This window comes from Uloborus diversus, chromosome 8 (assembly GCF_026930045.1).
Source record: "Uloborus diversus isolate 005 chromosome 8, Udiv.v.3.1, whole genome shotgun sequence".
NCBI classification, from domain to species: domain Eukaryota; kingdom Metazoa; phylum Arthropoda; class Arachnida; order Araneae; family Uloboridae; genus Uloborus; species Uloborus diversus.
Window position 1 is genome coordinate 135,685,812 of NC_072738.1, and position 11,164 is coordinate 135,696,975.

Here is an 11,164-nt window from a genome sequence, read left to right on the forward strand (position 1 = left end):
GTCATACCCCTTCACTGCAATTCCTGCATTGCAAAGCCGTAGCTATCCATTGACTTTTTCGCTCTCATTAGGAGCTTAGTCAACCTGGACTGGCAGCAAGCAAACTTAGGCCGATACACTTAATAAACACGTTCTCTCAATCTTTAAACTGGTTGCTAAAAATATTTTCCACAACAATGAAAAGTCTGCATGCTTGCAAATTGTAGCGATTCAAGAAACTTTTTTGTGAAGATACTTGTTTTTACGGAGAAATAGGTGAACACGTGTGAAGTCCCGAGACGTTCCACGGAAATAACCAGTAACGTTTCGGAAATTTTTTACAGTGTAGTTTTGGATTTATGCAGTTATCTGCATTTTTTATAAGCGTATATTTCTTTTAAACCAAATAAAAATTATACGTATATGCATCAAGTTATACGTTGAATAATAAAATTTGATATTCGGTTTTCAGCTTTAACTATGCTAATAACATAATACGACTTGCCGTACCATTTATAATATCGCTATGAGATTTATCACATTCCGAATACAAAGCTTTAAAACTAATAATAGCTCTTATTTTACAGAATGCTTGATTTGTTATGACAATATCGGAGATGTCATTACTGTTCTGCTTACTATACGTTAGAACTTTTGTAGTGCAGCACAGTACTGAGTTCACAACTTACTATAAACTAAATTTCAACTTCATATGATCCTTTGAGCTTGTGAACTGTGCTTGAGTATTCAAATATTTGCTAATAACCGTCATTAGCACCGTTCTATCTCCAGCTTTCGAATGCTGAATACTTAAACTGATAAATTTCAGATGGAATTAAACGTAATACGGCCATTAGTATTAACAAGGTCGCAGTTCTACCGGTAAGGGGTAAATAGTGAATGACAGTGCTGAATTGCACATCAGTTCCCCCATGTTTCAGATTAGATATTCTCCTACGTCGAGTCGGACATCATTTTCGTTCATAAGTTTAAAGATTTTATTGTATATCTTGCACTATATATAATTTTGTCTGTAGTATGTAAAAGAAATGATTCATCCAACATTGAGAGCAAAATTTCCTATGTTAACTCGTTTTAAAAGTGTCCGTTAAGTTTTTTATATCATCTTCGCGATTTCAAGGACCTTGTGCATAGTACAGGGTGTTTCAAAAAGAATGACCCGATTTCAAAAATCATAACTATTTAGATTTTAATTCGTTTCATCGCATAAGGTATCGTTTGTGGGAAAAAAAGGGATTCTTTTCAATCCGGTGGTTCAGTGATAGATTCAGATTATCACGACTCGAAGAAAACTTAACATCTTTATTGAAGACTATGTACATATTTACATAATGGTGCTAAAACCAAATCATTTATTCTAAACAGCGAATTCCTCGCTTCCACGGAGCTTGCGCTCGTGTTTCGAATTCTATTCCATCGCTAAAACTCTCTCAGTGTTGCCACCAATTTTTTTCATAATCTACTTACTTAATTCAATAAGCGCTTGCAGCGCTCTCTATAGGAATAATAGGCGGGAAGGAGCATAGAGCTTAGGTTTCTCTACATTGTTAGAAAGGGGGAAGGTCTCGAGTTTCACGGAGTTGCCGACAAGTAGCTCTGACCCGCTTGCTCGGGACCGGACGATTCAGTTACACATCAATGGCCTCCGAGATCACCGCACCTCACAGTGTGCGATTTCTTCTTGTGGGGGTTTATTAAAGACCCCGTTTATGCTCCTCCCCTTCCAGATACATTAGCCGAACGGAAAACACGCATAACAGCAGCAGTGGAAGCAGTCGATGCAGAGATGCTTGCAAAAGTTTGGGACAAATTCAACTACCGTGTAGACATATGCCGTTCATCCAAAGGTGGACATATTTATCACCTTTAATTTTAATGTAATTTTTTTATTATTATCCATGTAATATAAAATTTATCTGAAATGTCTATTTGTAATAGTTTTCATAATATATACGTATTTCAAATCAGGTCATTAATTTTTGAACATCCTGTATAGTTTCTATTTAGACATTATAATTTTATTTGTTAAATAACTTAATGTTTTTTTTTTGTTTTCACTATATGAATTGTTCCGAACTGAAGTTTAGTTTTTACTGATTGTGCAAACTAAACTTTAGTTTGGATTGTACTTCAAGATGTACTGACACTAATTTCTTTAATAGTTAAGTATAATTGCAACAAAACTAATTTTTAAAAGAATTTTACGTAGATTTAGTTTTGATTGGAATGGTATGCAAAATGCTGTTATTCATGCAAGATGTTTGACATCTTTTTCTATGCTCGAAACGTGCATTTGGGAATCCAACTGCGTGTGCAATTGAATTCTCTTTTACGTTTAAGTATAATGTGCAGTGGTAAGAGATATGCATACATTGAGTACGACTGTTTAACATGTTATCCTAATACTTATTTTGACTTGATTTTGCCTGGTAAAGACTGAAAGAAGAATTTTAGAAAAAGAAAGTAAAATCCAAGTTATGGGAAATCACAGGGATCATTTCTATACCTCGCGATCTTTTTGTTGCTCGTTACGCCTGAGGTCATTTCTTTGCATTTTTCAGATGAGTGTTGTACCTACAGCTTGGTTATAGCAAAAAAAAAGTAGTTTTATTTTTAAATTCAATTTATTGAAGTAGTTAATTGTTAGAAATAGTAGTAGTTTTACAGTACAGAAAGCAGGGGTTCCCACCCCCGAGAGGGATGGCACATCTCTTCCTCCTAAATGCTGCGAGGTTTCTAAAGTGCAACGCGCCCCAAAAAGCAGAAAAACTCTTAAAAATATCCCCCTGAAGTTTTAAATGGTGCAGACAGAGCTATGACTTCTCCCTCCTTGGGGTCACTCCCGCAAAAAGGGTTCAATATATTGTAAGTCCAAGCAAATATAATTTAATATTAACTATAGTTTTGAGAAAGCTAACATGGCAGTATTGTGAAGGTTACGAAGAACCATTACGTAAGCTGCTAATTTGTGCCCGCTGGTACTATAGTTGATCAAAAGAAACTTATTCCAACACTTGAAAATAGATCTTACAATAGCAAGGATTTTATTATGAACTGAATTATAAAGGATTAATTATTACGAACTAAATTATTATTCTTTGGTTTAGCAAAAACATTTCAAAAATCTTATGCATTTTTAACCAAAAGAGGTTAAAGAATTTCATTTGCAGTTTATTCACCATTGAAGAAACAATAGTTTTATCTATACTGAAATTTGCTAAATGCGTAATTAAACTGTTTCTTGAATTCATGTCCTCAAACAATATGAGGAGAAGGTGTTACTGCGAACTAATGTTAATGGCTATCTGTGCGAGATTGAGAAATACGCTTTTAAAACCTTAAAAGTTGAATTATTTTAATAGTTGCTTAGGCAGCTTGAAATCACAATTCATTTAACGTCTATTTTTTACAGAGATTGAACTGCATTGGTGTCAACATTGAAGTAGGAGATGACATTTTTCAAGAGCTGAAAGCCAAGGGATTGACGATGAAACAATTTAAAGTAATTAATTAAACAAGCTTTATGTAATTCTGTGACAGGTTAACTTTAACATAACAGTCAAAAGAAGAATCTTATTTCTGTACAAAATTTATCTGTGCAAAGTGTCTCAATTTTTATATTTTTTTTAAAATTTAGGATGAGAAAATAGAGAATCATGCCTACAGTGTCATAGGCATGTTTAGTACAGTGTGCGAGTTTAGATCAAGTCACTGGAATAACCAACTCTATCCCGATCGAGTGATGTTTCGCTATCGTTTGCTCTCTGAATTTAGAAAGGTACTTAAAACATACAGTATACATTTATAAAGCTATTAATAACATCTTTAGTTAATGCTAACAAACAAGTATTTTATCATTTTCCTGACTTAAGTGGATGGTCAGTGGTTTTGTACACAGTTTCTTGTTTTCTTTTATGTGACAGTGCAGTTTCAATCAATATAATTATTTAAAGGAACAATAGTAACTGCTAACAAAGCTGCACGCACTAAAATTAATAATTAAATGAAAAATAATTAAAAAAAATACAGATTTAATGAAATGGCATTTGCTTTACAAAAAGTTTGAGACTTGCGTTTTGTATATTACCCATAAGTAAATCCTATAGGTATAATATTAATAATTTAATAAATTTCCTATGCTATGAAAATTAGACCGTGTCTACGTGTGTACGTATGTAGTAGAATAGTCGTTTCCGATTGGCCGTTCGAATTATGACATCCTAACTACCATATGACAGCTGTGACGTCATTAATATATAAGACGTCATTGCTCCTTCCTCAAACCATCTCCACATACAAATTCCGCAAAAAGAGGAGTTATGACGTCATTTTAAAACGAAATACTACCGATTTGTTTTTGAAACAGAACTCTTTGACTCAACTACAATCTTTTAGAGAATATTTCTAGAAATAACTAAAACAATCCTTGTTTTCATCATTGCGTGCTAAAAATTAGACAAATGCTTTTAATGCACATTTCATGCCAGAAATTTGCATCCATAATGCATTTTTCACCGAATATCTGACGCAAAAATTTTGGCATTTATTCTTTTTCATTTAAAAATATGTAATGACGATGTTGATTTTTCTGAAAAATAGCAACCTTAAGAATGCTTAAATGTACGAGAGTTTAAAGAGAGTAATACACTTTCAGGTAGACGCTAGTGAGGATTACAAAATGATCTATTTCACTCCAGATGGCGTCTTCAGATTTTCGAATGAAAACGAGGTGGAAGAGTTCCTGCAACAAGATCAAGAGGAGCAAAATAAATTGGTTTGTATGACGAATATAATTGTTTGTTTTTAAAAATTATTTCGTCTGAAATACATAAAGGCTTAGAGAATTAATTAAATTCAATGTGGCAGAAAATTAGTTGCTGCTAAATCTTACTCCAATTAAAGAGCACTCGAAGATGGCCATACGTTGCGAATGAACCCATTATGTATCCGGGTGAGTGGCAACAGATTAATGAAAATACTTAAAACAACGTCAGGGGACCTCTGTTTTATTTGGGGGCACGGCAGTGCCCCCTCCAAGTCGAGCGCGAAGCAAACGCTGCCGTACCATCCTTTACTGGAACCATTTCGCCGCATTTTCAGGCCCCTATTTGAGAACCTTCTGATGAGACTAGAACGCAGAAATTTTCGTCATCCAGTAAACTATGATCACATACTTAAAATCCGAAATTTCAAGTCTGTAGGTCATTTAGTTCCGAAGTTAAGCGAAAGCAAAGTTTCGCATTTATGACACTCACTCACTCACTCATGATCATCAAAATAGAACTAGTACTTCCCATAAACTCAGAGAGGTGAAATTTGGTACAGAGTTAGGGTTTGATGGCCACATAAAGGGAAAACTATAAAAACTAGGCTAATTGAAGATCTGGAGTGACCCTGATTAGAAAACACAAGAGCTCAACCAAACTATTAGAGATCGACATACAACCTTTACAAAAAATATTCAATTTGGCGGGCCACTTCATTTGATGTCAAAAATCGAAAGATGAAGTATCTAATGAAGAACCCTCAGGTGTATTAGAGATATGGTAATGCCCCCTTCTACTGTTGGTACATAAAAAAATCGACTGTCATTGCAAAAGTCCAGCGTAGTGGGACACCATCTTCTAACTTAATCTAGCCTAACTTTAGTCTACTCGAACATTACACAAATTAAATGTTTCTACAAAAAGAAGTGAAATCCCACCAAAAACATTCTGTAAAAAACTAGCCAAGTCTCGATGGAGCTGCTTATTTATCTCTAAAAAGTAGTGAAATCTAGACAAAGTCATGACAAGTCTAAGGTTCCTTACTGCGATTTCTTTGTTATTATAGTTAATGTTGTGTGACTTGGTCGTTAAAGGGTACACAAGGGCACAAAACCAAGTGCTCCATGACACCATTGCACCAATCTTTCGCCAGAACTACTACCCATTGACGATGAAAAATTGCCACTTGGAAAACGTGTAAACAAAATTGACCTGTACCCACTAAGGTATAAAGAATGCCTAATGGCCAAGTCACACAACATTAACTATAATAATAAAGAAATCGCAGTAAGGAACCTTAGACTTGTCATGACTTTGTCTAGATTTCACTACTTTTTAGAGATAAACAAGCAGCTCCATCGAGACTTGGCTAGTTTTTTACAGAATGTTTTTGGTGGGATTTTTTATTCCACGTAACGCATAACAGATAGTACAGGAAAGAACTTACAGCACAACGAAGGAAATTGTATCCGGAGCAATGGCAAAGAGTTGAACCAATCACCTCAAATGTACCTAGCGAATCCCTCGGCAACCCCCTAACGCAAGCTAATAAAAATAATTTATAAACTTATTTAACTCTCAAATGAAATGCAGGAATTAAGTGTACAATCTTTATCTTTACTAATGATAAACCTGAAAGTCTGCGTCTTTGGATCTCTGTCTGTTACGAGATTAGACCGTTCTGGCGATTTTCATGAAATTTGGAACAAAATTAGTTCTTAGCATAGGAGTGAGCATCTCGAAGCGATTTTTCGAAAATTCGGTTTTGTTCTTTTTCTATTCAAATTTTAAGAATATTTTATAGAACAAATTATCATAACATGGACGAGTAAATTATCATAAGATGAACGAACAAATTACCATAACGTGGACGAGCAAACTACCATAGCATGGGTGAGCAAATTAACATAGCAAATTGGCGAGAAATTCATCATCTATTATTTGTAAATATAGGAGGCGAACTAAATTACCTTTCAATTTTCTACTACGGGCAAAACCGTGCGGGTACCACTAGTATATGATAAAGCCTTATACTGACACCTCACCGTTCGCAACCTAGTTCTCTTGGATAGTACAGTCGACTCCCGCTACAACACGATTCGACTTGCGCGAAATGGCTATAATGCGAATTTTTCCCGAGTAACGAATTTTAGGAGTTTTTCTTCTACAACACGAGATTTTTTGCAATTAAGTATCGACTTCGTTATTAGCAACTAAATATTGATTTCGTGAATGTTATTATACCCCTTTAAGATCACTGACAGCGAAAGTTCCCACACCAATTGTACTTTTTTCATTCTAAATATTAAAATTGGTGAAATGTAATGGCACCTTAGTGGCACCTTCATCGAAAGTTTGTGAAGATTGGAAGAAAAAGAAAGTTTCTGATTTAAAAAAAAGGCCAAGATTCTTGATATGCTTGAACAACTACAAAACGATGGCGGTAGCGCGACAATAAGTATGAATGAATCTTCCATACTTAAATTGAAAGTCAAAACAAAACGATATCCGTAAAAGTTCATAACTTAGTTTCAGTATGGAAGCTTACATGGCAGTCTAATAAAGTAAAGATTATGAAATTCGAAGCTGCTGTTGTATTGTGGAAAAAAGAGATCAGGAAGAGGGGCTGTCGCCACAAATTGAAACGTTAAAAAGAAACGGCGAAGCGACCGTATTTCAAAATGTATCAGATAAGAATAACTATCTGATCATGGAGCATAAATCATCATTATCTTCAATTTTTAACTTGCAAATACTGTTACTGTATCTACTGTACAGTACTAGTATAGAGCAGCATTTTATTGTTACTACATATTGTTCGAACCGTGTTGTTTTATTTTACGTCTTTCCCTCCCATTGATCATTCATTTTGTGCATCTTTATTATTTAATGTTGAATAAAACAGGTTGTGAATTTTTAAATACAGTAAAAGTTCAGTTCTTTATGTAAGAAACTGGTGGGTATAGTTGAGGAATACTTTAAAGCAGTTTGAAGGACGTTCATAAGTGTCTAAATGAATTTGGTATGATTCTAAACAATTTGTATACATATATTTCTCTACAATGCGAAATTTCAACTTACGCGAGGAGTCTTGGAACGCATTCCTCGCGTAAATCGGGATTCGACTGTACTTAAGTGTTACTTTTAAGGATGAACGAAGTAGCAACCTATAAAAGGGCGCGGGCGATCGGAAACTCGGGGCGTGTTTATTAAATTAAGTAGAATCGATCATCGAAGTAAAAAGCTTAAAAAACTACCATTGATTGCATCGATGACGGCATTTGAAGTTTTTTTATTGACTGTTTTGTTCGGTAACCCACTACACAGGCTTTCTGTTAAAAATCTCAAAATCTAATAAACAAGGAAGACAGAAGTGTAGAGCGCTCTTGATTGGAAGGGTTGTGACAGAGATTTTGTTTCAATTGCAACCGACCAAGGGCACCCATATAGGGGGGCAAGGGGAGGCTCAAGCCTCCCCCCTAGAAGGGAGAACTTCCTTGCTTTTAGTGCTTTTTCTTTGCAAAAATGTATGAAAATTTCCCTAAAGCCATTAATGAATACGCTATTAAAATGTCAAACTTTAATATATCTAATTTGTACTAAAATCGTTTTCTATGGGAAAAATATTCTGCTAAACCATGGGGAAAATTTTTGAGCCCCCCCCCCCTCAATTGAGATTTTGCATATGGGCGCCCTTGCAACCGAGATGAAACTAATGATTTCTGTTGGTTTATTTAGTTTAAATGAAAACAGTTTATTCAATGAATAGGAAATAACAACGTCAAATAGCGCAAATTGCAGATTACTACAGACACATGTTTCGGCGTTACAAGGAATGCCTTTTTCAATGCAAAAGAGAAAAGCAAAGAGAAAAGAAAAAGAGAGCTTTTGTTGGATGTCTTTTCATCCGCAAGCGCATTGAAAAAGGCTTTCCTTGTAACGAAAACCACGTGTCTGCAATTTGTGCTTTTTGAAGTTGTGATTTCTTATTTTACTTTTAATGCAAAAAAGTTTTTTTTTTTTTTTTTTTTTTTTTTTTTTTTTTTTTTACAGTTCATTTTATTTGAATGAAAAGCTATTTCCTTTTTTTAATTGTATTGGAAAGAGCAAAACTTCTCTAACTTGAAAACAAAAGTGCCTTAAAAATTATTTTAAATGATAACTCGTATTACTATATAAAATCCAGTAACATTATTAAATTACCTTGAACGAAGAAATTCGTCAGAATCAAAATTGAAATTGTTTGAGCATGCGCGATGGTTAAATAAAACCGAGATTAGCGTCAAAAGTGTTAACTAAAAGCTCAATTAAGAAATCGATTACAATTATATAATACCTAAGATACTTGCCCATTATTTTATTTGCATTTAGAATTACACAAGTGCTGTTGATGTGTTAACTGAAGAGGGCAATACCTACCTGTTCAAGAATGTACAAGACAGTACTACTTTCGTAAATAACTGGATTTTTCTTTTGAGATGTTGCAGACCATTGAACATTTGATAAAATTCGTCGTTGGAGTTTTGACATTTATTAATAACGCATGCAGTGTCTTCAAACCTTCCTTTAATAAAGAAAAAAAATGCTCATAGAATGAGTACTTATTTTTTTTAGTTTTGTCTCTTTCTAACACACAACATGTGAATATATAAATAGATCATTTCTATTTTTTACAAAGGTTGTGCTAAAATGTGTCATGGCTTCTTTGGCCTGTCTCCGTTTCTGAGTTGTAATTTCTGTGTTTAAAGGTCTCGGTTGCTCTTTGGGGAGCAAACCTACCACGGCAGCGTCGTAAGGTTGCCATTACGATTTGCAAAACCTTCACAGTGCTGCTATTTTAGGTTTACCCCAATTACAAATAGTGTCCCTCCTGTCATATGAAGAATAAGGTTTTTTCAATGAATGTTATAGTGGTTTTTTTTTCACAGAAGGTACCTTTTTGAAATTGTCTTTTTGTATCTTCATTTCATAATTTATCCAGCTGCTTTTTAGAGATCGCGTTTACCGCATCTCTGCTGATTGGATACTGCTTCTATCTCGAGCACTCAGAGTCCGTGTCTCTGAACCATTCAGCAAAGTGGACTCTACCATGACCTCATCGAACTTTGGTTGTGTTTTTTTCTATTCTTTTGAATTGATAAATAACTAAAAACTAATCAACCGAGAGAGTAAGGTACTGTCTGACCACCGATGCGATGGAAAGGCTAACATCCGGCTTACCGGCGGAAATGGACGCAACAATTAGTTTTCAGGGATGTCAGCTTTTGGAGATGTATGTTAGTCTATAAATTGAGTACAATCACATTGAGAAATAAACCAATACCTTTGTGCCGAGATATAATAGGAAATATCCAACGTTTTGCAGCACAAATACTGTCTGACCATCGATTACATGGAAAGGCTAATATCCGGTTTATAGGCGGAAATGGACGTATCTATTAGTTTATTTGGTTTGTTTCAGATGTGCACTTTTGCGTCTCTATTATTTAGCCTCAGTTTTGTAAAAATGAAAATTTGCTCGCAGCAACATTTTTCAAATCTAAAGTATATTCGATCTATATTCTCATGCCAAAAATTAATTAATTTATTTGTTCACATCAAAGTTTTGAGGTTGCCATTTTGCTTTTACATTCCTGAACGAAATGAAAATATTTTCTTTTCTTTTTGTTGTTTCCTGGTAACTATTTTTGTTTCCCCTTACTTTATTTTTGAGAATGCAATAAATGAGTAATGCGCTAGTGATATTATAAAACGCGTGCATCAAAACCCGATCACTATTTTCCATACTCCCCTGCTAGTTTCATTCAGATGGAATCGTCTTTACTTGGCAGATTGCCAAATTACATACAATCCGTAGTCAAAGAGTATACAGATTACTGAATGCACGTTTTTTGAAGTTTCCAGAAACCCATCTTTCTATTCATTGTTGTGAGCTTTTGGATGTAAAGACATCCGGTAAAAGATAATAGTGGGTTTGTTAGATTATCTATTGTACAACCTATGTAGGAGCGGTAGGGGAGAGTGTTGTACCTTGGAACACTGCTAATTTTTAAGAATCTATTTTAAGCAGCCATGTTTTTGTAATCTCTAATAGTAACTTTCACCACTAACTAGTGCCATAGTAAAAATTTTGGTTGTTTTGTTTGTTAGATTATTTATTGTACAACCTATGTAGGAGCGGTAGGGGAGAATATTGTACCTTGGGACACTGCTAATTTTTAAGAATCTATTTTAAGCAGCCATGTTTTGGTAATCTCTAATAGTAACTTTCACTACTAACTACTGCCATAATAAAAATCAGCATCAAATGAGTAAAATCGACGATTTTGTGAGAGAATGAAAATTTCATGACTCAAAAGTAAGTATTTTCTTCATTTTTATTTCATTTTCTGTCTTTG

At 34.5% G+C, this 11,164-nt stretch overlaps 1 protein-coding gene across 1 annotated transcript in view; it reads left to right on the plus strand.

Annotated features, from left to right (window-relative positions):
• LOC129228617 (uncharacterized) overlaps positions 1-9,269 on the plus strand; it is a 62,198-nt gene extending 52,929 nt beyond the window's left edge. Inside the window, exons 3-6 of the mRNA XM_054863299.1 lie at positions 3,413-3,502; positions 3,638-3,778; positions 4,655-4,774; positions 9,138-9,269. Coding sequence (XP_054719274.1) covers positions 3,488-3,502; positions 3,638-3,778; positions 4,655-4,774; positions 9,138-9,269 — 408 coding nt within the window. The 5' untranslated portion in view covers positions 3,413-3,487. The remainder of the gene's footprint in view (positions 1-3,412; positions 3,503-3,637; positions 3,779-4,654; positions 4,775-9,137) is intronic.
• Positions 9,270-11,164: the final 1,895 nt, after the last annotated feature.